This window comes from Passer domesticus, chromosome 14 (genome assembly GCF_036417665.1).
Source record: "Passer domesticus isolate bPasDom1 chromosome 14, bPasDom1.hap1, whole genome shotgun sequence".
Taxonomy (NCBI): domain Eukaryota; kingdom Metazoa; phylum Chordata; class Aves; order Passeriformes; family Passeridae; genus Passer; species Passer domesticus.
This window is the reverse complement of record NC_087487.1, coordinates 7,026,689-7,053,452: the sequence shown is the minus strand read 5'-3', so window position 1 is coordinate 7,053,452 and position 26,764 is coordinate 7,026,689. Positions and strand designations below refer to the sequence as shown.

Below are 26,764 nucleotides of genomic sequence, written 5' to 3'. Positions count from 1 at the left end.
GTGTAAGTTTAGTTTAGCCTTTGATACCAGTTTATTTCAGGAGTGAACTTGTGCCTCTAACATGTTACAGGGCTTCATAACTGTTCAGTTCAACTAGGCTGTCACTTGTCTTTCATAACCAAACATCTCTATGTCATTGTACTCAGATAAAAAGAAATTAGTCCTCAAACTGTATAATGTAATGCAGACACTCAAAAACGTCTCTGGAAACATTACAGAATTTATCTTATATTCTTGAAATTTTTGAGAGTGATTAAAAAAAAGGAAACAAAACATTTATTTTACTTCTGTCAAACAAATTCACTCTAGAGGCTTATCTACCTGCCATCTCTTTGGCTGTGTGTTTTAAGAGGCATTTCAGTTTCCAAGCTTAGTTTTTCAGACACTTTGGGTCCTTGAAGTTTACAGAAGAATGCCCTGATAGCAATCTGAAGAGGATGGAAAGTACTATACTGAGGTTGCTTTTCTTTGTTCCACTTAGGACAAGTTGTCTCACCTGGAACTTGAGCTTGATGAAGAAAAGAATAATTCGGATTTGTTGTCTGAGAGGATCAGCAGGTGCAGAGAACAGGTACTTGTTCAAGTTTTGCAGCTTTTGCTTAATGATTCTCTAAAAAACTTTTATTAGGAGCACAATCAATATTGATCTACTAAATAATAATTAGCAGTATGATTTATACGCTATACTTGAGCAGAGCAGGTAAATCCAAAAAAACCCAAGGTTCACAAACATGATGAAATATGCTTCCTCCACATCATCACAGACCATTTTTTCCTGTTATTCTAACTGGAAAACAGACACAGGATGTGTATAAAGACTGAAGACTAGTAAGCTTATTGTGAAGAGTCTCTTATATTGAAAGATCACTATTTTAATCATACTGAAATGTAATTCAGCATAATAGAATCTTAATTTCAAATAAGGAAGAGGAGGAGCTTTAGGAAATTGTGGAATTATTTAGTGAAATCAGCTGAACCAATAATGGTAGCCAGTTTCAACAGAGAGGAAGCTTTATTGTCATTACAAGTGTAAAAACTGAATAACATATATGAAAGACAACTGGAAAGTATTTTCCACATAAAAACATCAGTCTTTTGTTCCAGAAATGCAATATAAGTTGATAGCCCAGAAAGAGGGGAAGAAGGATTTATTAATGAGGTTGTATCTCATGGGGCAGAAAATGTAAAGATAAAGTAAAACTTGCCAAGTTAAGTGAGACCTATCATAGTAACTCAAACAAGTAACAAAAGGGTTTTTGGCTGTATAAGTAGAGGGAAGAAGTTGTGGAGACTGTAGGATGAGGCCTCTGTCAAGATAAAAAGTAATCCAGATATGCCCTGTCAAATAAAAGGAAATTTTACCCCTGTCTTCAGTAAAGCTTGTGAATGTGCAGGTGGGGAGAATGAGAGTGAATATATTGGAAATGAGACCATCGAGTTGGAAATTACCAAGTTTTAGGAGAATTAGGAGTTCATTGGTTTGAAGACAGAGGCCTTAATAATGTTATTCAAGAATTTTGAAAGAACTGACGTAAGAAATTATAGGTCCTATAACAAAGATTTGTAATAAACTAGTAGAGTATGGGGCCCAATTACTGCAGAAGTAGCCAGACATCCATGGCTGAGTAGTCAGGATCATGCAAATGTTGTAATAGTTTCTCGAAAAAAATACAGTGATGTGGCTGTCTTGGAATATCATGGTCTAGGTAGTGTTCTTTGCTTTATTTTTGCTTTCTGAAAGATTTGAAACTGATGCATAACTCCTTACAGCATATCTGCTGCTGTAACTCTACATAAAGTACTACAGCTCACAGTAAATTCCTAGAAGCTCAGAGGACAATTAGCATTGAGTTACCCACAATAATCTGTTCTGTTCTCATTTCTCTTTCTCCAGAAAAAAAAAAAAAAAAAAATTCTGACATTCCTTTGGATAGCTGTAGCTTTAGAGGGAGAACAGAAAGTAAAATCTTAGTTTCTGTGTCTTTTCAATGAAATTTTGTGTTCCACTGAGACAGCTGGAGAGTTTAAAGTGAGGTAGAGCTCAGCTTTCTCTCACACATCCTTCAAGCACCAAGGCAGCATTACTTCTTTGTTTGAACTCAGGCTACTGAGATTCTGTTTGATTGTAATAAAGACTTTCTGCTATTGTTCTGTTGATACTGTTCAGACTCAGAGTCAGTGGGTGAAATAGAATGCAAAGGGTCATGCTGTTGTTAAATCAGGAAGCCTTTAATACTGGAATCTGTGCCTGTGTTGTAAACCTGGGATAAATGCACTTCAGTCATAGCTGCCATGGAAGTTAATTTGCTAACTGAATGGAAACCTAAAATACAGTTTGGTAACTAAAATGTTACATAATGGGTAAAAGACATGTTTATTTTGAGGTCTGGAATTTCTCATTTCACACATGAGTTATAAAGGTTGCTTTGTTTTGATTTTATGCCAGAATGACTAAGTAGTCAAATTACTAAAGAGTATTTCAGGGTCTGCTAAGCATTTATAATGACATGAGAAATTATAATGGATTTATTTTGGTAATATCTGTATTCCTCTACATTTTAAAAACTATTATTATAAATATGTTATTTTAACATACTGATAATGAACTATAATACTGAAAATTCCAGTAAAAACAAATTTAAACAACTGGTTCTATTTTACATAAAGCTGAATGTTTGAATAAACATTGGCTAGAATAATAGTTCACATTTCACTTGCCATGAAATGTTATTCTTTTTTAATTTAAACACACTTTTGAATCTGAATGGCTGCATGATACACTGTTCTCATCTCCTTTTGCCTTGTTCTAAGTACCACAGCAGAATGGAAACATAAAAAAATGTTGGGGAAAAGTGGGTCAAATCCTATTAGTTTTTAAATAATAATGTATTAGTAACTCTAGAAAGACCAAAATGCTCAAACCACATTAACACAGACACAAATGGAAAGCTGGAGCACTCAGCTGCTCTTTGAGTCTAAAGAGTCCCCTGGGCAGGGACAGGCATGGGGAACAGGGACAACCAAAATGATAGTTTAGTAAGTGATTTTTTTCCTGTGAACAAGTAAAATGAAGTATCTCTTGCCGTATTGACTTCACAAATATAATTGAAAAATCCTGACAATACCCTCATCAATTCCTGTGTTCTGTGACAGTGCAAGCAAGAGTCTAGTGACTTCAGAGTTGTTTCCAGTAAGTGTGAAAAATGGACTTATTAGTTTTCATGACAATTTTAGAATAAATAGATAAGGATGAAATTACACTGAACTGCATAATCTGCTTTCTTTTGGTGAAGTGTTCCCTGTGGAGAGCTGCATACCTGCTCTTTACCTGGCACTGGCTGTGGGTAGCAAAGAAATGAAAATCTGGATATGAAGGTTGTTTTTCAATTCTGAAGCATCAAAGGGATTTTTTCAGCTTTAACTCTCTTCTTGATTAATCATTGGGTTTTTTGGTCACATACTTGGAAATTGTCTAAGGCATGTATTATAAATATATATATGTACAGACACACACAGTATTTAGCAATTAACAGGAAACATAGGCTGTAAACCTGTGAGATGATGAACAATACTGATGGCATCTCAATTATTATTAGAAATCAATTTGCTTTCACTGTTATGAACTCAACAGCTGCTTTTAATCCTAAAGCTGGCACAGAATGATAAAGCTTTGTAAAATCTGATACAATTGCTTTTCTCAATTCTTTGTTGTTAGCATTCTTTAAATCCAGCTGTGATAAGTGTTGCCTTAAGCTGCAGAAATAGTTTATTCTTTTAACACAGCTATAATATATTAGACATAGGAAGGGTAGAACATGGATCATGAAGTCCCATGTGGTACATACACAGGGTATGGCCATGAAACTGGTTCATCTTACTGCTGTGAAATAAGTGGAACTTCAAGCATATTTTGGCAGACAACTGTTTTTCTCCTTTGTGCATGTTAATTATGTGTTTACTGTTGAAAAACACAAGAAGATAAAACAGTTTAGGTCTCCTCCAGCAAGAATTCTATCTGCTGCCCTTTTCTTTTAACAAGCTCTTGTAGATATTTGCACGTAGCTTACTGATCCTAATCAGATATAGATCTTTTTCTCTCTCCCACTACCTTTCTGTGAGGTTGCTTTTACCAAGAGGTGTCCAACAACAGTAGCAGTCATCTTGGAAATATAATAATTGTCCTCTAAATAATTCCGTAGTTTAAAACTTGGGAAAGCTGCACAAATTTGTTACAGCCTCTGAGCACAGTAAGAGCACAGTGGAACCTCAGAGTGGGTCCATTAAGCAAGTTCCTACATAAAACAAAACCCCTTTCTTCAGTTAACAGTTACATTTTTAATTAGTCATTCATTTTACCACAAATTTAGCTGTATTTTTTCTTATGTCTGTCTTGCTAAAGCAATTACAGCAGAATAAATTCTACGTAATCCCTCACATTATAACTTTTTTCATATATTTCATTAATAAATACAGCTATTGTACGCATGTGATTCTAATTTGTGCCTATAAAGTAATACTTTACTATATAATATTTTATTATATCACGTATAAAACGTTGTTATTAGGCTCCCATGTGACAGTGAGAGCTTTTAAGAAATTACCCAGCTGTTGGGAACACAGCCACGTGCTGCCATTGGTATTCCAGGAGCTGTTATGACCTTCATTTTCAGGAATGCCTTCTGCTCTTCTGTCCCCATCCTGTGGCATAACATATGCAATTGCATGCATTGCTGCCATTATTTGTATTCATATATCAATTTACAAGCTCCAGAAAAAGTGCAAATTACTTCCTTTAACCATTATTAACTAAAAATGTATATTTTAATGTTATGATGTGGTTAAAAAATAAGACCTAGGGCAAATTTTCATCTATTATACTTGTTTAACCTTCACATTCTTAACATTGCCTTTGGATTTTTTTATGCAAGAATTCCCAATGACTTTTGAAAGTCCTTTACTGAGATAAATTTGTAACTGAGAGCTGCTTAAGTGGAATGATTTGTTCATGCAAGTTCATATGTAACTGATGCAAAGCAGGGAAGAGTGCTGTGGCCACTGAAATCTTTATCAGTCTTTTTTTTGCTGGGACAGGAACTGGTACAGATATTCACTGTGTTCCCAGATGATTTCTATCATAAAAAGCCTGTGCAGTGTAAACCACAAATGCTGTGGTAACATTCTCTGTGCCTGTAAAAGCATTTTTAGAGATTTGCAGGGAGTCTCAGAAAGGTTAGAAGCAAGATAAGTATTTCAATAGCCCTACAAATTTGTTCTTCAGCGCCAAAGTTTCAGTAGCAGCTGTTAGGTAGTTTGGAGTTTTTCTTTGAGCTCTGTATTTTTTCCAATCAAGTCCAATAATGAAGTAAAGCAAACTAATTTTGCATTCTTATCTTGCGTCTGTATTGATTAGGTAGCTTTTTAACATCTTTAACATGGAGAGTATATATTCCTTGTGGTTTTTGAATATGAAGCAGAAATGTTAACAGGAACTGTAAAAAAAGTTACCTTTCAACAAAACAAGAAAACCCACCCCCTCTCCAAATCCGGAGGTTGGTGCCCCTCCAGTACAACAGACATAAAATTAACTGAAGGAGGGGAGCAATGTTTGTATCCATCATCCAGCAGAGTCTGTTGAAAAAGAGCTTTTACTACTCCTATACATACAGAAAACTGCAAGTCTCTGTGGAGTGTTTCACTGAGTTCTGGGCACTTGTCTGCAGGTACCAGATTGTGTTTAATAAAGAGAAACTTTACTAAGACTAATCAGCAGCTTAAAAGCTTAAGCTGCTGACTAAAAGTTTAAGTTTTTACAGTTTTAGAGGTTCAGACTTAAGTATGAAGAAAACATTTGGAAAAGGTGTTTGAAGATGGATGTGATGTTCCAGAACTCAGTGTTCTGCCACATGATGTGTCTTTTATAGAACAGCTCAGAGTTGAGTTCCTTGCTACAGAATGTACATGGTAAACATCAACACTATCCAATGTGGGTGTGAAATGCCTAGAATGAGTGCTGGGAATAACTTGGACTTCTTGAAGCAGAAAGTTTTGTCTAAGATTGTATCTGTAAAGCTCATCTGAAATCATGTATATGTCTTGAGTTATGAGAAAGAGCACATTGCTTATTGCATAGGTATGTGTAGTTTATATATATACAAAACACAGTATAATATAGATAAATATTATTTAAGTCTCTCATTAACATTTCTGTCTAACAGATTGAACAAATGAGGACAGAGCTACTTCAGGAAAGAGCTATAAAGCAAGACTTGGAGTGTGACAAAATTTCCTTGGAAAGACAGGTAATTATGTCTGGTTGTAAATGACCACTTCCAGAGGAGCTGTTCTGCCACAGCTTAACAGTCCTTCAGGAACACTGTTGAAGATATCATTTAAAGTAATTGTGGTTTTAATTGGGTGTTTTCTTATGTAGTAATAAACAATTCTGCAGTTCAGTGGTCATTGAAAGCAAGGTTACTTATCATAGCCCTTAAGTGAGATCCAGAGGAAAGATATCACAACTGGTCATAGTATTATTTAAAAATTCAAGAACATAAAACAGATTGTAATGGGCATTTAGAGAACCTGTTAGTACAACACACCTAATTAGGTGCCTTCAATTGTGACATTGCTCTCATTCTTAATTGTTTGAGAAAAAAGAATGCCATCTACTGGTATATATTATGTACATTCTTATACTTTAGTTCTGATCTTCCTGTCATAGTCCTTTTTTCTGTGTTTGAGACCTGAGAGCATGCTTTGAATTTCTGTAACAAAGAGCTTTATTTTTCTGTTCATCATGTAACTCTTTATTTGTTGGGGTATTTTTTTTCTGTCAATTCTTTGACTAGGTCTCCATTGAAAACCTATATAACCTAGCCTCCGGAAAATATAAGTGTAAATCTTAACAAAAAGTCTCCTTTTACAAATCTTTTTCAAGCTATTTTTGTACTAGGAATAGCATTGGAGAATTAAGAAAGGCAGGGGGACACCCCAGTAATAGCTTTGCTAAATAAAGTGGTATTGGATGTAAGTAATTTGTCTGCTTGTTCTAGCCATACACCAGTGATTTACAGGGCAAGAACACAGAATTTTACAAAAGAATTCAGTGTAACATAAGACAGATCTGACAGAGTATTTGAAAAAAAATTGGCACATTAAAAAGTACTGCTGGAAGGGGCTTGCAACTACCTGAGATTTAAGTGTCAATTTAATCCTAAAACTTGAACTGAAGCTGAACAGTAAATTCTTTTCAATAAGCCAAAGTAGTAGAAAATTTGTTTGTAGTAAACTGTAAAATCTCAATGACTTTCCAAGTTCACTAAATACCATACTGATCACTGTACATACTGATATATGTTTTTCTGGAGACATGAATTTGGTGTTAAGGTGATATTTGTCTATCTGAGTGTGTTTTAACCAAGTGTGTTCCAACCACAGAACAAGGACCTGAAGAGCCGAATCCTTCACCTGGAGGGTTCTTACCGATCCAGTAAGGAGGGACTTGTTGCTCAGATGGAGGCAAGGATCACAGAGCTGGAAGAACGACTTGCAAATGAAGAGAGGTAAAACCAGTCATCTTAAGATCAAAACATGCACATATATGCTTGTTATTAAGGCCTCTTGCTAATATTAAATCTCTCTTAAAATTAACCTGAGCTTTTTTTCCACCAAATTAAAATGGTTACTGTTTCATAAAAGTATTGCAAATTTTCTTTTTTACTGCAAACACAGTAGAAGTTTATCTTAAAATTTACAACTGGGCACAGTGCTAACATGGTTCCATAGCTCCTTATTTTATAGAAGTCTAATATCAGGAACGGGCTTAGAAATATTAACTGTACTGTAACATCCACTTTCACGTTTGCTTTTTGTTTAATCTTGGAGTAGTATACTTTTGTTGCTAAATGTTGCTGTGGTGTCAGAAGAAATTCTCCGTAGTCATTTCTGCTTATGAGCAAATTTCTCAATACGTTGCATGGAATCAGTAAATCCAAGCAGGGAGCCTAATTATTTATTTAATTCGTATAAGAGTGTTGAAGAATTAAATTATCAGGATTGGGAGCATTTCAGTTGCTTTTTACAAACCTGTCTTATCCTGGGTTTGGTTTTTCACTAGGGATAGAATCAATTTCCAACTAAGTAACCGCAGACTCGAGAGAAAAGTGAAGGAGTTAATGTTGCAAGTAGATGATGAACATCTGTCATTGACTGATCAGAAGGACCAGGTAGGGGAAAAACTAATATGCAAATATCTGATATTAATCCTACTAGCCTAACCCATCATGTATAAAATATACAAGACAAATGGGGTAGATGCTGATTACTCTGTTGTTTATGAACTTCCATTTAGTGATATTTGCAGCTGCCATTGCATCATGTGCTTTTGTCTAGTACTAAATTGTTATTAATTTTGAAAATTATGCAAAGAAAGCAGTTACAGAAAGCAATGCTAATTTAAGAAGTAAAGCAAATAACAGACAGTAATTGATCCTATAAATACACCAACAGGTAATATATTGTTTTGACATCATAAAATTTTGTATTAAAAAAAGCTGTTTACTGTCAAATATAGGCTGTAAGTCTAAGTACACACTGATGTTCCAATAGCAATGTGCTCTACCATTACCATGGTCTTGGTTGAGTAAAACATGGTTTGTTTCAGCACCTGAGCCAACAGTTAATATTCTGGCTGGAGAATGAACAGTGTGTTTCAAATTACAGACATGCATTTCAGGAATGATCTTAAACAATCCTCTGGGTTTTTGAAATTTATTTTATAGTATCTGTTAAAGTCGCTTAACTTAGACACACTTTTAACTCTACTCTGTTGTTATTGATAACCAGCTCTTGCTATCACATAATAGTGTTTTACTCTACCAAAGCTCTCTTTGCTTGCTGCTGGTTTTTCAGTATCTAGTTTTTTCAGTAAAAACCAGTATCACATTATTTTTCTTAAAGTCTAATGCTGACTTTCAAATATTTCTGAAGCAGAGGATTACAGTGTCACTACACAGGCAAAGTTTTGTCTTTATTCTCCTTCTCATAGATGCTGGAAGAATAAAATTCCTTTGTTAAAATAGTCCTCTAATCAGGTGACATGTAAATATTGCAGTTGAGTTTGCGTTTGAAAGCAATGAAACGTCAAGTTGAAGAAGCTGAAGAAGAAATAGACAGACTGGAAAATGCTAAAAAGAAACTCCAGAGAGAACTTGAAGAGCAACTAGACATAAATGAACAATTGCAAGGACAGCTTAACACTGCAAAAAAAGAATTAAGGTAGGATGAGTTGTCAGACGTTCCAATTCTGTATCACACCACTTCTCACACATCTGACCACTTGCTCCTGTAGTCCATAAACTGAGAGCTTCCTCTGCAAGTTTATCATCAGCACACACAGTTTGACAGAGACCTGTGAAACTCTGTAGGTGTCCCAGCTTTCTAAGATCTCCCTACTGAATAAAGTCATTGAGGCAGGGAATATAAAATGGAAAAAAGTGGTGGGACTTGACACTGTTACCATTTGTAGCAGTAAAAATTTCCCTAATGGCTGAGAGGTACAGTCATCCTGTGTTAGTTTTCCTTGGCCATCTGTGAACATCCCAGTGTGCAAAGTTTACAGTTTCCTCTCTCTGCCACTTTAGTTAGAGGTGCTTAAAAATGTGATTGCTTGATCTTGTGCATGTTTCCTTCATGTAAGATGTAGTCTGTGATAACCCCTGCTGCAGCACTTTGACATCCTTCAAAAATATAAATCCTGCCTGTCAATGTTTAAAGCTTTCTCTCAGTGTTCTGTGTGTAGATGTGCTGTTTGAATAGCAAATATTTGTATTTTTGTTTTAGTAGACTGAAGAAGTCACCAAGCAAAGTGCTGGCTGATTCTGATGATGATGACGACGATGACGATGATTTCAGCACGGATGGTGATAGTCTCTGTGAAGTACCTTCAGGAAATAATTTCTCAAAAGATGATGACACAAAAATCTAAATAAGTATGGATGCAATTCCTTGAAAGTACTGGAAGAATAACATAAATTATCAAGAAACTGGATATTCTAGAAGCCAAATGACATAAAGGGATTTAAGAGTTGGAAATACAATGTTTCCATCTATATTGTGCCATTTTCTTGTTTAGATCTCCACTGTTTAATATAGAAAACAGGATTGCGTTATAAAACACCTATAAAACTATATATATATCTATAAACTGCTACTGGAAATGTGAGAATAACATTTCACATTGGAAATGGGATTTTGCTAAAATTCTGTTCAAGTAAAAAGCCATTTGATATTAATTAAAAATTAGTTTTTAGTTGTTAAAAGCTTTTCCCTAAAATTAAGGAAACTATAGAAGATAATTTAATAATTGTAAGTAAGGGGAAATTGTGTATAAAATGTAAATATTTTAAATTTTATCTTTTTATTGACTACTTTAGTACTATTTTGTAAAGTTTCAAATATTATATAAATCAGTTTGATATGTAATATCTTTAAGTTTATATTGAATGCTTTGGGTTTTCACTAAGAGGAAAACAAATGAAAATGAATACATTTCATGCATTACAGAGCAGATTCATAGTTCCTGGGCAAGGAAGTACATTTAAATACCAGTGTAAGTTTTATTGTATGTGTTCTGTATATTAGAGGTCAAATGTTAATCCTGCCTGTTGACTTTAAAAGGACCATCACATCTGCATGATGAGAGAGACTTGGCTTCAACTTCCGTGTAAACTTAATTTGGGAAGCTTTCTGTTCTTAGTAGGGAAGGGTGAGAATGATGTCAGTCATTACTTGGTATCTTTCATTTCCTGAAAGGAATGCAGTTCTGCCAGAGGCAGAATGTTATAGGCCTGCTGATTTGAGGACATTGGGACAGTCTTATATTGCAAGTTTCTAAAGAGTCCCACTTGTTCCAGTAAAATTACTTGTGGTCTTTGACTTTAAGTACATGCCGTTTATTGATACGAAAATTTTATGCTGCTGGCAAGAAATTGCACCAAGGAAACGGAAAGCATGTTATCTGATTTTTCTTTCTAAGTTCTTCTTGACCATCTACTAGTGATATATTGCAGTGCATGGTCATATCTGCAGATACATATTGGTATTTCAGTTTACAGAAGTATCTGTATTTTGGGTTATCCATCTATTCAACAAACTTTTTGGGAAATGTAAAAGAAAGAGCATTGAAGATTTTATTTTTAAAACATTTTCTATTTCGTTGCTAAAATTATTTTTTGCCATTTGTATTACACCAGACTGGTTTTGCTCCTTTGCAAATCTAGAATTCTAAGGAAAGGGCATTACTACAAAACTTTGTTAATAAACCATAGTTAGGTCCTGTCTATTTATCAGTATTTGTTCTCAGTTACAGGTTAATGAGCACTTGTTCATTGATTTGATGAAGTAATCATGGAATTGTAAAAAATATTTTGAACTGAAGTTGCTGGGAACTTCCATTATTCCCACAAAGGAATCTGCTGCAGAGGACAAATTTAACAGCTCTGACAGTGAGGCTGGCAGATGTGGTTAAGGCAAAAGTCCCGACAATGGCAGTATCCATTTTCATACAGTTGCATGAAATGAAACTCCTGCCTGCGAGGTCAGAAATATATTCCTGCATAGCAGATCACAAACTCTTTGCCATGTAATTCCCTTCAACTTGCTTTTGATCATTTGAGTTATACAGGAAATAACAGGAATGCCAAAGTTGTCTCTGAATCTTGTATCTTTACCAGTAGCATGCACATGGAACATCTTGCAGTATTGGCATTGCTATTTTGACATCACAGGAACAGCCTTTCATCCAAGAAGACCTGTGCTACACTGTACTGACAATCATCATAGAAACTGCTGTGATTTATTTGTTGTTTCATTTGCATGTTTATGTAGACTTAACTTCAAGCAACTGATTCCAATCCCCAGTACTCTATCCTGTAATGTTCATAGATTACTTATTTCAAACCACTGGAAAAAAATCACTTAATATTTCATCTACCTCCAGTTACACTAAACTGTAAAAGAAAAATTCACTTAAAATAAACAGTCAGTGCTCTCAGTTCTATTTTGTGCATATACCTTGATATGATAATTGAATATTGTAGAAGACATGTTTAAAACATACCAAGAAAATAATTATCTAGGAAATATTGATGCTGTAAACAAATTTCTGCATGTTTTTTCTCATTGGCTATCTACTTTCTTTGTAACTTGTAAAGCAGGTGGCAGGTGTAACATCTAGAAGACTCCTCATTTGAACTTAGAAGGAGGAAGACAATATTGTTGCAGACTCCTACTGGCAGCAGTTCTTCTTAGTAACCTCCTCTTTTTCAGAAAAAGAACTTGTCTTTAGTTTCTTCGCTTAGACTTGCCAGTGGTATTTCCTCTTTAGAGTTCTCAAATCATATGACTGAAAGTCTTAAGACACTGAAAAGGATATTCCAATTCATTCACCAAGCAGTTGGTAGCTCTGTTTCTCGATACTTGTTAACTGTAATGATGGTAAAATCATCTTCATTAGCACAAACAAAATTTATAGTAGTTTAAGGTCATCTTATTTGTTCACTCCACCTCCTCTTTGCTTTCTTCAAAGCTCATGTTCAGTCAAAGTTTAGTTTAGAAACATTTTCCTGGTTTTTTTCATGTAATCTATTTTAAAATGAATTTCAGAAGAAGCTCTTGACTCATAAAAGGAAGCAATAGGGCAGTATATGTAAAGAAATATGGTTAAAAGACATATAGTATAGTGCCTAGAAGTTGGTATAAACATCAGAGTTGCTAGTGTATTACAGAGACATGGCTTGAATTCTGAGCTGTACAGACCTTCAGTTTTCTTCCACAGTACTACAATAGCTCTTAATTGTAGTAGAAACGGACCTGAGCCAAATAATTTTTTTCTATAAGCCTAAACTGATGACTTTTATTGTGGATGCTTGTCTTTCAGTATAAGTAATCTATAGTGAACAGTGAACTTTTTGTCCTTTGTGGGATTAATGGCCTTGGTTTTCTGAGTCTGTTATGGTAGATAGGAGAAGACAAATTACTTCTACAAGAGGTTTTTTTTTCTGTTTTAAATCACCAACATTTGGCAAGTGCTCCAAGATCTTTACATGGCAGCTTCTATACAGTGCAAAATATGTGAATGTTAAACAAGTGAAGAAAATCCTCCTGTCCTCCATAGACTCTTCACTCACTCACTAATGAAATTAAAGATACTCATCACAATAATGCATTTTAATGCTCTTGAGTTTGGAAGGCATCCCTTTTCATAAAAGCATTAAGATCTTTCAGACATCATATCTCTTGTAAGTGCCTGAAGAAATAAAAAGGAAAAGTTGTCATCTTCTTGCTGTCCCCTGTACCTGTTTCCCTGCACTGCACTTTATTTAAGGAAACTCCTGTACTATGCAAATACTTTAATTCATCACTGTGCTTTTTACTGCTCAATCACCAGGCACGTTTTCCCCCCACAGCTCTTGGTGATGAGACTGTAACTTGTTGATTAATCTGTGTATTCCTCTGATTTATCCTCTTTCTTCTCAACTTAATTCCTCCCTTTTCTTGATTAAATAATCTGTTCTGATTTATAAATAATTTTCTAAACTGTTCCAGAAGCCATGTGTTTTCCTAATTTTTTACAGACCAGCTGTGTGCTTTGCTGAGTGAGCTACATAGTGCAATAGCTTCAGCTTTTAAGCCTTTTCTGGATCACACAGCATATTTTAGTAATTAAATGTTGATTCTTTTCGCTTACTGGAGCTTCCTATCCTGTGAGTAGAGCTACACATTTCAGCTGCTTAATTTCTACCAACTGCACTTCTGAAGTCACATTGCAAAATAGTCAAAGACTTTGCTGAAAGAGCAACATTCTTTAGAAATTGCCAGGGTTTCTTACACATTTAATTTCTTTTTTTGTATAAGGTTCTGACTAGGTCACATGTTTAACCTCCTGACCCTACCACATTATATTGAGGAAAATTTCATTGGCATCTCAAAATTTACTCAGGAGCACTGGGCTGTTGAGAAAAAGTATAGAATTAATAGAAAGATATTTTTGTATTACAGGTTTTTCTTTTAACATGTAAGAAAGGAAAGACTTAAGAGGAAGGGGAGTGAAGTTCAGCAGACAAGGCCAAGTGCAGCAGTCAGTTTGCCTCACCTACCTCAGTAGCAGCTTGACAGCCCTTTAATGGTTGGTACCAATGTGAAGTCAGCAGGGACTGTTTTATGTAAGCTGGAACATTTGATCTTTTTTCCATTTCTAATAGCAATTTACTGCTTTATTTAGATCCTGAAGCTTCATGCCATTAGCAGAAGAACAGGCAATAAAAAAAAATTACTTAAGTTCAGAGCACAGGTGGAGGATGAGAGTTTAAGCTCTCCAAGTTGTCAGTAGGAAAACTAGGAACACTTCTATGTGAGTGCAGAGGAGGAACTCACTACAGGTAACTCATTACAGGTAACCTGAGTTTTACTTTGCCTTCTGTGTACTTCTACTTTCAGCAGAACAGGCTTTCTGAACAGTGCTTCATGTGTTAGGTTACAAAGCTATTTTCACTGGTTTCAAGTATTCCTTTCATCTTGGTTGTATGCAGGCTGGCTAGGATGGACCTACCAAAAGGCATAATGGGGAGTAAGGAAAAAATACAGACAGCAGGAAAGATTCAAGATCCAGTTCTGATTAATTTGATTTTGACCTTCCCTTCACTTTTAAGGATCCTGGCACACATGTGAGATGGAAGTAACTGCAGTAACCAGCAGGTTCTGTGGAGTGTCTTTTCTGCAGAACAACAGCCTTAAGTATAAATTTCCTTGCTTTATGGGGAGTTTCAAATCTGGTTTTCTTCGAACAAGAAAATGGTTTATTGTGAAACAGGTAGAATGGCTATGAAAAGTGAAAAGGAAAAAATAATAAAGTGAGTAAAATAAAACTATGTAAAAGCAGTAAAATCAGCCAGCCAAAGAAAGGAAGCTTCCTGAATTAGGCTATGTGTACTTTAAACACAGCCCACTGTGTCTTGCTATTTCAGTATGTATTGTGTATGGTGTCCAGCTATTTTAGAGATAAGATCAAATTCGTAATTTAGATCACAATGTGCCTCCCAAATGTGAACTTCTTAAGCATTACTGAGTCACAATGGAAAACTGTGGTCTGGGTGGATATAACAAGCCAACTCAAAATGATAATGAATGTGGACATTCAGTTTTCTAAATGAAGCAGATTGCAATTAGAGACCCTGCTGGGCCAGCTGCTTGCAACACAGCAGCCCTATAAAGGTGCAGGTAAGTGTGTCAGGACTAGCAGGCTGTGCTGTACTTTCTAACACAGTACCGGGCTGATGGCATCTCTTACCCTTCCCAGTTGTGGTTCTTCATCAGTGATAAGTGCAGACTCTGTTGGAAGACCCAGTGCATGGCTTAGATGCATCAGGCCAGAGAGAAGAGGTCTGACCACCAGATGTGTGGGAAACAGAGTTAATGAGTTAATATTACCTTCTTCACAGCAATGACAGGTTCCCAGGTGCTGACAGAAAGGTGTGGCTGTTTAATAGGTGGCTGTTGGGATATTCTGTGGTTTTTTGGCAAGTTTAGAGTTTTGGGGTATTTTGGTCAGAGGATGGGAAAGAAAGAAAAACTCAAAAAACACCCCTGTCCTGATTGTACTCTCCAGGTGTTTGCTGGTTCTTCTCTTCCTTGTGGGTGAAATCTGTACTGTATACGTGGGATTTTGTTTTACTTCACTCTGCTGACCATGTGTCCACGAGCGAGAGGCAGGCACTATCTGCCGCCTGCTGTGGTGACATTGCCAGGGTGGTCGCACAGGAAATGTCAGGACACACTGCAGCCATGAAACACCTGTCTTTCAACTTTATTTGAGCAAAATAAGGAGCTTTTTTCACTTGTGCAGTATCTGCTTGCCTTGCCTCTTGGTGAGTGTTTGTATTCACCTGGTGGCTCTTACTGTAAAGCCTCACAATACTTTTCCAGGGAATGCAGGTGCTTACTGCTCAAAGCCGGATTACCCAAGCCTCAGGAGGCTGTGTCTAAACTGCAGCACCCATCCATGTCAATGTGCCATTAAATGACATTAGCAGCTGCAGCTGAAGGGCAGTGCAGGGAGGAAATTGGATACCAGGAAGCTCAGTTGGGGATGCAGTCGGCTCAGCTCTGTTCTGTGGGGTGTCAGCACCAGTGCACAGGGTAATTCCTGCATTGAATAGGTCTCCACTCTGAGTGATGAAACAGTCCTGCACTTCCTATGTCTGCAGAGCCTAGAGCACTAGATATCAGGTAATTGAGCTTTGATTCCACAAACTTTTTTTAAGTCTTGTCATTTTAGCTTTACTTTTCAAGTATATAAAAATACCAACCAGGCACAGAGGAGCTGTGCCTCTTACCACAGTTGTGAGTGTGCCCAGCTGCCAGCTGTGAGCCTGGGAGGATGCTCTGAGGATGAGCTGAGTGGAGGTAAGAGCCAGATACAAGAAACGCATGTTAACTTTGATTGGCACTTTATCTTGTCAGTGCAATTTTTCTTACCACCTTTACCATTTTTACAAATTAGAAGTAATGTAGAGGGAAAATGGGACATTAACACCCAGTTAACTTTGCTGCTCCTCTGAAGCTATTCTGTGCTTAGCAGAGCTTGGCTCTTGAGGAAAAAAAAAACCAAACAAACTGTTTTTTGACGGAAGACGTTTAGAAATGTTAAACCTGGGCCCGGCAGTGGAGTGTGGGCTGAGCTCCAGCAGGGTCGGAGAAGCGGCGCGGCCCGCAGGGGGCAGCAGAGCGGGGCCGCGCCGGGTGCGGGGCAGCCCCGGGGCCTCCTCCATGGAAATCAATACGAGACACAGCCGCCAGGTTTCCCTTCAGGAGATAGTCTGTTCAGAAAGTGACATGCTGCTCCACAAAAATCCTTTTCAGTGTAGAACCACAGTCAAAGTAGCATTCAAGGTTTTAAGGTGCATGACGTGACTGATGTGAGAAGGAGGATGGTGCTTTTCTATAAAAACGTTGGTGCTGTAAGTACTCAGATACTATTGCATATCTCTGTAAGAAGACAGAAAATTGAGTGGTTCTGAGTCTGAAGAAATAAATTTATGAAGGACAGAAAAAGCTCAGTATATCTTCTTGACTGTGCAGTGACAGTGTAACAAAGTGACAACCTCCAGAATAGAGCAGGAATAATAAAAATTGGTACTTTTAATATACAGCATGATTAGGCACACTGGTATTGATGGTGATAATTTATCAAAATCCGGAAGTTCACAGCTGGTAAGAACACCCATTATTCATGAAAATGTGACGGCTGGAGTTATGCCAGACAAAGATCAATCTAGCCATACCATCTGCACATGTGCTTGTGTGCCTTTCCTGCACTGCAGACATCCAGCCTAGAGATGAGGAAGTTTATGTCAGGTTCCCATCAGGGTCAAAACTTCTGCCAAATATGTTTTTCTAGATGCTTCCTTTGTTGTCAGAAAATCACCTTTAAACTGAAATTATTCCAAATGATGATGAAATCCTGCTTATGGTTACAGCAGATTTATGCAGAAAAGGCACCCTATTAAACAGGAAGATTTGTTTGTATGGGTAGGATGCATAAAGTGTTCTAGTAATACTCAACTTCCTTTGCAATTTACGCCCACGCTGGGCACCGTCCTTTGCATAAGCCAAGGAGAGGAAAACAATATTGAGAAATCTACAGAAATGTTCAGCAGGAATACAATTATGAGGGGCACTTTAACATTTTTTATCCAATGGTAAATTCTTTAGGATCTTTTTGACTGTGCTCTCTTCTCTTGTTAATCCATTAAAATACTAAATATGTGTAGTAACAGAGGAAAACCCCAAAATTCATAAAGATTCTGTAAATCCAGTCATATAGAAGTGGAACATGTACCAAAATGTCTCAATAAGACCTTGCTAACCTCTCTTCTGTCAGAGTATTTTGGTGTACTTTTCATTCTAATCCTTTAGCAAAAGTACACTGTCGTAGGACAGTGGATTAAGACTTTGAAAATGTTTGTTAGTCCTCCAAATTGTTTACTAAAAACAAGCTAGGAAATTAACAACCATCAGGTGTTTTCAATGTATCCAGTGCATGCTATTAATAGGTTATAACCTCTGTTCTACAGAAGTGCAAATTACTGGAAATTTGGCTGTGGACTGTGGTGGGAGGAGGATTGGATCTTGTGTTACTATATTAATAATTTGGTAAATATTTCTCTAAAAGGTAGGATTATAGAAATTTCCAGGGCAGACTGATGGTCTAACATCCTGTTTTCAACAGTTCCAATTCCCAGGGCCCCATAGGAAGGCAGATCCCCTCCTTTCCTTCCCCACATGTCAGTTGTGTCAGAGACTACTGTCAGTCTCTCTCAGGTAAATCTGGCTGATAACTCCAGCTGATTTCATGGCAACCACCTCACCATTCTGCCTGACCTAAACCTGAGCCTGTAAACCCACCCACAACCATGTGTGTATCAGCCTCTTCCTTCAGGGCTTCTTTACTCTGTCACCTGTGGCAGCAATGGATCTCCAGGTTAATTATAAAAGGCAGTAAGATATTTCCTTTGTGCTACTTTAATTCTATTAACCCACATTAATATTGAGAGCATCTCCGTTTACTTCTCTGTTATTATCAGGCAGATGCTACTAAAAAATGAGAGCACAAGTAGGGCAATTTTCTTGTCATGATTTTCGGTGACTTTCTGTTCTTGTTCTGTACCAGGGAGAATTGGTGTTTCAGACAGGTCTGTTCTAAGCACTCGTTGCTGTCCATACCCCTCTTGTATCTGTTTTCTGTGCTTGCATCCAAACTCTCATGCATGTGACTGTGTATGTGTGAATTTTAAAAAGCTTTGTGAGTTCCTCTTAGAGAAACCTAATGGCCAAAGAAAACCCTTTGCAGAAGCTGCATTTTGAAAATAAACACAGCAGCCCTATACTGTTTGCTTTCCATGCAAAGCTGCAACGGAGAAGAATTTAAACACATCTCTTGATATGCCTTTTCTGTTTACCCCTGCAAGGTGACAGAACTCCGCCCCAGCAAGAAATATAGGAAAATGTGCTCTATTAGGCCAACTAATAGAATTCCATGTGTTAGTCAGTCCAGCCACTCAGGTAGATTTTCAGTCCTTCACTAACTCCTCTCAAAGATTTCCTGAGGTGGGAATGGTGCTCTATTATCCTGTAATAAACTTCTCAAAGAAGTAACTTGGGTAGGCCAGAACTGCAGCAAAATGCCTAAGGATGGGGAAGTTATGAGAAAAAGAATAGCAGCCAATTGTCCAGAGAAATGCAATTTTCAAGTTAATGCTAATGACAGAAGTTTTTATCTCTTTCTGGGCTGCAGCATCCTGAAGGATGACACACGGGAATTCTGGGGAGTGGCCATCCAGGTTCACAGATACGGTGTGTGACCAAATATATAAGTGGTGAGGTGTGTAAATCCATTTCCTTCCTAGGACCAACGTTAGAGGGGAAGTCCCCTAAGTAATATTTAGTCATGCTGGCTCAGCTATTATTAAGTACCTTAACTATTTAGTCCTTCCTACATTTCCTCCTAATAACTTTAGTCCAGTTAGACCCAACATTATCTTCTGTATTGATTATGACTTTACTTTTTTCTATTATTATGATGACTTACACACAAAGGAAATGAGACAGTTCTTGGTGAAAATTTCATCATACTGTAGGATTAGAAAATTTCATCATACTGTAGATACAGAGATGTCTGCTAGAATACTTTTAGAGCTGGAGGGACCCAAGTTTCCTGATGAAGGTCCCCTGATTTCACGAGTCAGTATGACCTGATATTTTATGGTTAAAATACCTCCCCTTCCTCCTCTTCCACCTTATTTTCTTTTTATATGACTTCTAATAAACTTCTTTTAGTATGTAGAAAGTAAATAAATAATAGAACAAACAAAAAATCTTTCACTTACACTAAACAACTTTTATGGACAGCTCCCTGTCCCAGCTGTCTGTGTGAACAGGCAATGGGCTGTGAGAGTCCATTAAGGACTGCTAAATTCCCATGTACATCATTCTGATATGAGAGAACATGGAGGTCTTAAACCAGATCTGAAACAAGGGAGAAGCCAAACAGCTGAGAACTTCTGTAGCATCTGTACAGATGTTCTAGACAAATGCCTGGTTTCCATCATCCTCTGCCCCGAAGCAGGGCTGAAGTCAAGCACTTGCTATTCTGGTCTTCTATCACAAGATAGAGCTGAAGCAGAATATTGGTTTTGCCCTTCTTACTCTTCTATGTTCCCTTTCCTGTGGAGAAACAAAATGAAATCTCTCATCTTCCCCTTTTAAACTAAAAGAAGTCAGTTGTGACTTCTTTTACACATATAGTGATTTCCTGAAATATGTACATTCCTCACACTTATGGAAGAACTTGCACTCCACAATTTATTTCTGCCTCTAAAATTTTCTTATTTCCTGCCACAGTGACAGTGCTGGAATCAGAAGAGATCTATCATTGGCTATTATCTCTAGGGAGTGGAACATGATTTTAAATGCTTGGCAATATAACAGTGGGTGTGCCTATTTTCTACTCTCCTACCTACCTTAACAGGTTCCACTGCGTGACCTGGCCAGGCCACACCCCTGTGTGAACAATGCTGCTGCTCCTCTGCTGCATTATTTTGATATGACATCTATGCTGAACTGTCCTGCTTGCATGACTGACTAAACCAAACCTACTGCTGGAGAATGAGTGACAGGCTTCCAGCATTTCATGTGCATCTCGAGCCACATCGCCGTGGGCTGTGACCCACTTGTGAACTGATTGGGAGACCTACATGGAAAAGGAGATGCTGAAGATGAATCAGGGGGTGGTACTTTTTCTGCTGAATCAGAACTGCATTGATGCCCTGTATGCTTCAACAACATCTGAAGTGATGTTATCTAGATCCCTAAGAATTTGTGACTGAAAAATTAGAGTGCTGTATTCAGCTACAGACACATGATAAATTAAACTGTCCTATATTTGTCTCAATAGATTTCATATTTCTCAGTTCATTTTAAATTCCAGTCTTTTTTTAACTTAATAAATCAAAAGTTGTTACTATAGAAGTGTACAATTATGATTTATTCACATGCTTAATGAAAAGTCCTCCTAAACAGGAGTAAAAAATACTTTTTTATTGAAAAACCTGCCCTTCTAGGGCTTTCCAGCTTTCTTTGAAATCTTAGTAGTGGTAATTTTTGTTCCTCTATAAACTGATTTTTACAGTCTGGCTCTACAAATCACAACTACCAGATGTAATTTTCATTTTTCCCAGTACATGCTCGGGGTACAAACTGTGTGAAATGCACTGACATGGATGCATGAAGGTGCACAGCAGAATCCTGGTACTGTTGTCATTACCTGGTTGGCTTCAGTGGACTTGCTCTGTGGTCATGCCCAGATACAGCTTTTCCTGACTAACCCATTCCCTTTTGTCCCTTCTGTCTTTTCCAGGGGAAATTACTGTCCATGTGGTATTGCATTACTTATTGACCTATCTAGCATTTTTTTACCTTGTTGCTACATAGTTAAAAAGTATTTTGAGAACTGAACAGGAAGAGGGACTTTAAGTAGAATGTAAAACAGAAGATATTAAAAGAAACATTTTCTACGATTGCAGTCTGTGACTCTACATTATCAGTAAAGATGGAAGCATGGTACTATTGCAGGTAACTCCAGGAATTTAATTTTTATTCAATTCAACCATAAATGAAATAATTACATAAAATACATACTGTGGGCTTTGCTCAAATAAAATGTGTATTCTGCATTTCAAACTCCTGATGTAGGAATTCCTAATTATAGATTTATGTCTGTGAGATCAGCAAGAAAGGCTCTGAATTTTTGCAGTAATCTTGTACTAGCCTTATACCAAGCATGAAAGCAAACATTTATATCAATAGGTCTGAGAAGTGATTTGATGCCTGTAGCTAAACCAAGCTGAACATTCAGGTAGCTGTACATTTGTTACATCAAAAGGGTAACAGTAGCAGCAAATGCAGCAAAGATGTATTTGCCAGTGAAAGACAAAATAACTACTCAAGAGAAAAATTGCACAATATTATATATTGGTTTGTATATTGCATATAAGAGCACCTATGGCAACTGACTTTGAGGGCTCAGTTTCTGATATGTGTCAGGCTGTTTTATGACCATTATCAGGCTAAAATTTTCACATAAGCTGTAATACCCAAAAAAGAGAGCCTGAAGTTACGTGGTGCTGAGCTAAATGTGGTTATAGAATGCAACAGTGAGAGCTGGCAGAAAAAAAGAAACAGCTTCCAGGAAACATCATTGATCAAGCCTCCAGTTCTTACTAAGTCTGGTTCTGAACTGTTTTACATGCATCTGTCCATTTGATAATCTCTGCTATAATGGCTTTCATGCCTTAGGGATGATGAAGGCAGAATAGATCTTAATCCCCCTGGAAAGTGAAGGCTATTAGAAGTTAATTATAACCTCATTTTTGTAGCAATACGAATGGGACTTTATAACCTTAATGACCACAGGTGTGAGTTCTTGTACAATTTGTGACTGCAATTATTCCCAAATCTCATAGGATTAATATTCCACTTGATAATGTGTTACAGGAACTTTTCTTTTTCCCCTGGACTGTGTCAGCAGTTAGCCTGAAGATGGACAAGAGATTTTGATTAAAAAAAAAATTATCCTTTTAGCATGTCTACATTTAGGCAATTTGTTATGGTAAAACCAGGCTACCCACTCCTGCTGTTTCAGGAGGGCAGACCTTCCTCCTCCGTGTACTGCATGGTCTGTGTCCATGATCAAGGGCTCTTCATAGAAAGGCCTGTTCATTCTGTGCCACCCCACTTCATTTTTCCTACAGCAGAATGGTCTTTGTGCCTCCTGGGAAAAAATATTTCAGTAATGCTGGTGATGGGAAACAGGATAGTTACAAAAAAACACAGAAGGTGCCTACACTTTAAATTTCTTGCTGTTTCTATGTAATTATATTAGCTTTTTCACAATAACTATTGCTTCAGATATTTATACTGTAGAGTAATAATGTAATTAACCTACTGTGCCTTTGGACCATTGTAGTCAGAAAGCACTGGCAGGTTTTGAACTGAAAGCTCAGCATCCTGGTTGGATTTTGTTCTGCCACCATATTGTATATTGTCTATTAGCAGTCTGTATGGTTATGTATACTATCTGGGCACTCTGTCCAGCTGTAAAAATCAGCAGAATAGGGTTATTCTAGTCAAACTAATTCCCAAGTAATGATTTACTTTCTATTCCTCCATCTTGTTTCTGTAAACTAGTGCCACATCCCAAGCAGAGCATGAAGTGCTCACAGCAGTGTACAATGACTCTTGCAGGAAAAAAGAGCTGTAAACTGTGGCAAATCTGCTTGAGATTATCAGCACCAAGGAGGTAAGGTCATGGGGCCTGGCAAACAGGGACAAGCTGAAACCAAGCAGAGACTTCTCCCTGAGGTATCAGGGAGTAAAAGAGAGAGATGTGGAGAAAGAGGGAGTGACTGTGTTAAACCTCCAAAGGGGGTGAGAGAGACTGGCAAATGTGGAATAATGAGCTGCAGCCATGCATATGTGCAGGGTGTGCCCAAGGCAAGCAACAGCTGGGCATGGGAACACCTTTGCAGAGCAGAGGAGACCTGTTGCTTGCTAGAAGCCTGTCACCTCCAGTACTGTTGGTGGGGAGTCAATCCTGCCCAGAAGAACAAGGGAGTGTCAGAGGTCCTTTGACTGGGACAAAGCAAACCCACATCACAGGGACCTTCTGAGTTGTAGGCCTGTCTTCATGTTTCATAGCCCTAGTAGCTTGTTTTCCATGAGCTTACCCAGCTACTTTTTAGGAGCATTTAAACTCTTCATGATCAGTGATTCTTCTGACATAATTTCACACAGAAATGTGGTGCCTGGTTTTCTTCAAATTCACTGTTCTCAAGGGTAGAAAATAATTAATTCCCTGTTCACTTCTGCATACCAGTCATGATGTTCTGTGCCTCTGTCACCCATTCCCTGCCACTGTCTTTTGTCCAAGCCAAAGATCACAAATTTCCTTCTCCTTTCTAAATCAAAAAATAATTCTGAAGTCCTTTTTTTCAGCTCTGCTGTGTATGTCTCATATTGCTTCAGCAGCTTCTCTTGAGCTTTCTTTCTGCCACCTGGGGAGTACCAGATGTTCACTCCATACAAGTGGTTGGCAGAGTCTGGGGATGAAGAAAAAGTTGTTCCAAATGTTGCTTTCATGCAGAGAGGGGTCACACAGGCTACGCAAGGGGTGAAGAGACTGCAAATGGTTGCATGGTCAAGTAGCAAGGCAGCAAACAAATTACTCTCATTACTACACTTGTGCATCTTGTTGGCAGGGGAAGGGAAGGTGATTCTGAGAGAATCCAAAATAGGGAGACTACACACCATGCATGTAGGTTATTTTTTCTTGGAAGATATTAATTTGAGGATTAAATAGAAAATGCTCCTTTTCAAACCTATATTGGTAAATCAAATAGTCTTTCTGCTATTTTCCAAGAAATGAGGAGAGCTGCAACTAAAATAGATATAACTGAGAATATAATATTTTTATTGTCTGTCTATTATTCATGGACAAGTTTTTCCTCACTTGCATTTATTTTTAAATTTTCCATCAAAATGATCAATATTCTCAAAGTTGATGCAGACCTTGCAAATTTTCCCAGAGATCTGATTATTGTGCCTTACTCTCTTATGTCAATGAGTATTGTGCCATGCTCTTATCATATAGGAAGGGAGGTCCTTTTCCCTTGTGTAGTACAAGTTCTTCTGTGCCTGTTCTTAGAAAAGCAGTTGTGTTTGCGCCTTGCAGCGGCTGGGCAGCCCCACATACACACCTTGCTCCAGAGGGAAATGCAGTCCAAAAGATACAACTTGTAACTAACCAGAGCAATCTCACAGGTGTGTGAACTCCTGCTCAGCTGAAACCACAGAGGTCACCAGCTGTCTGCATACCAGAATTTAAACACCCTCACCAGAATGACCAGCACACGTGCTAAGGGATAACCCTATGGGTAGACAACATAATTGTGAAGGAACATGTTCCTCCTGATGATGACACACCTATTACCCACCTGCAAACCCACAAAAGCAGCATTACAAGCAGGACTTAAGACAGAGGTGATTCATAGGGAAATGCAATTGTTTGTAGGAACAAGACACCTTGCCACAAAAAGAAACGTGTAACACTCAATCTTGCCTTGAGAGAAATCCAAATACAAGTGGATGTTCTGATTCATTTGCCTTGGGCTATATTACCTTCCCCAGGAGAAGAGAGAATAGTAATTGGGAAAACAACAAAAAAGATGCTGCATATTAAATGCAGACCTTTCATTCATTCCTCTGCACTGGGCAATGATTTCTTCCTCTCTTGCTCAGATCCTTGTCATGTCCATAGCTCAATGTCCTGCCTTGGGGACAGAGAGCTGAGAGGCAGAAGGAACAGAAGCATTGTACACAGAGAGGGTGAGGCACCCATAGTTCAGTGCAGTTTCCATTTTTCCAAGGCAGATTTCCTCTCTTCAGCTCTCTGGTCATTAACAACAGGTAAGGACATTGTGTAGCCATAACTCTGTTTTCTCGTGGTCTTAATTTAATTACATGGAGACAGAAGAAAAATTATTTTTAAAATGCTGTTTAAGTTATTTGTTCTGTCATTTCTTTCAAACAAAAGCATCTCCTTTGCTTATAACTCCCTTGATTAGTGAGGAATGTAGTGCTTGTGACAGATGCCCAAGGCTGTAGATTGAAGATTTTGTGCCTGGGCCGTGTAGGTTGGTGTAGGGTTGTGGCATTCCCTCAGCCCAGATGCGGAAGAACTGAGCATCTGAAATGCTGAAGTCCACACCTGCAATCTGGCTCGGGGCCAGCCGGCTCGGGCAGACCATACTCAGCCCGATGGACCTTTGGCACTGAGGCCGATGCTGTCATCCATGCACTGAGCTGCACCGGCTTTGTGCCTGTGAGCCCCGAGGCTGGCTGGGAGCTGCGTGCTTTCTGACGAGCCTGGTACCCACTCCTGGGGCACGGACAGCAACTGACAGACCTGGGTGCTCACGAATTGCTGTGGGAAGAAGGGGAGGACAGTGTTCAGCTTCCACGTAACACTCTTTTACAGTGCTCAGAGGTGGGTGCCGGAGAACAGGACTGAGTGGCTGCCAGTGGCCCCTGCGAGCCCTAACCCCGTTTGGCAGTGCCGGGAGGTGGCTGTGTGACAGACGGACCTTTCTGGGTGTCCCCTCGAAGCTGCTCTCCCCAGGCTGCACCCCGACACCCAATGTTCCCGTGAGCAGAGAGAATGCCTCCCTGCGCTGGCGCCTCAGCGTCCCACAGCGCCTTTGCCCAGTGTCACGCCACGGGGTGAAATCGGGCACGTCGGTGGCCCGAGAGCCGGCGCGGGGCCGCGAGTTCCGCGGGGCGGAGGGGGAAGCGGAGCCCGCGCGGCCCCGGCCCGCCCCCGCCCGGCCCCCGCGGCCGCCCGCGGCCAAGTGCGCGGGGGCGGAGCGGCGGCGCCGGCCCCAGGAGCCGCAGAGAGAGCCGGCCCGGCGGCCCGCGGGGATGCTGCGCTACAGCTCGGGGCTCACGGTGACCACCACAACCCCCCGGAGACCGCCCGGCGACGGCGGCCGCTCCCGGCGGAAGGTGCGCGGGGCAGCGCGGGGGGCGGCGGGGAGGTCCCGCGGGCGGGGTCGCGGGCGAAGCGGAGGTTCCACATGCCCCTCGTTAGTTACCT

The 26,764-nt window shown here is 38.8% G+C and overlaps 2 protein-coding genes across 12 annotated transcripts in view; both read left to right on the top strand.

Annotated features, from left to right (window-relative positions):
• Positions 1-14,185, top strand: part of CGNL1 (cingulin like 1) — a 56,521-nt gene extending 42,336 nt beyond the window's left edge. For 3 of the 6 annotated variants that reach the window (XM_064389182.1, XM_064389184.1, XM_064389185.1), the window contains 6 exons: positions 482-571; positions 6,216-6,299; positions 7,438-7,562; positions 8,117-8,225; positions 9,113-9,276; positions 9,841-12,056. In XM_064389182.1, coding sequence (XP_064245252.1) covers positions 482-571; positions 6,216-6,299; positions 7,438-7,562; positions 8,117-8,225; positions 9,113-9,276; positions 9,841-9,985 — 717 coding nt within the window. In that variant the 3' untranslated portion in view covers positions 9,986-12,056. Of the gene's footprint in view, positions 1-481; positions 572-6,215; positions 6,300-7,437; positions 7,563-8,116; positions 8,226-9,046; positions 9,277-9,840; positions 12,057-14,058 lie in introns of those variants that run through there. The other 3 variants (XM_064389186.1, XR_010347661.1, XM_064389187.1) reach the window with 3 other exon arrangements.
• MYZAP (myocardial zonula adherens protein) overlaps positions 14,059-26,764 on the top strand; it is a 65,348-nt gene continuing 52,642 nt past the window's right edge. Inside the window, exons 1-2 of one of the 6 annotated variants that reach the window (XM_064389247.1) lie at positions 14,059-14,185; positions 14,282-14,438. Coding sequence is in view for 2 of the 6 variants with exons in the window: in XM_064389249.1 (XP_064245319.1) it covers positions 26,590-26,673 (84 nt within the window). In the remaining 4 variants the exon portion in view is untranslated. Of the gene's footprint in view, positions 14,186-14,281; positions 14,439-15,516; positions 16,285-25,561; positions 25,579-25,986; positions 26,159-26,450; positions 26,674-26,764 lie in introns of those variants that run through there. The other 5 variants (XM_064389245.1, XM_064389246.1, XM_064389248.1 and 2 more) reach the window with 5 other exon arrangements.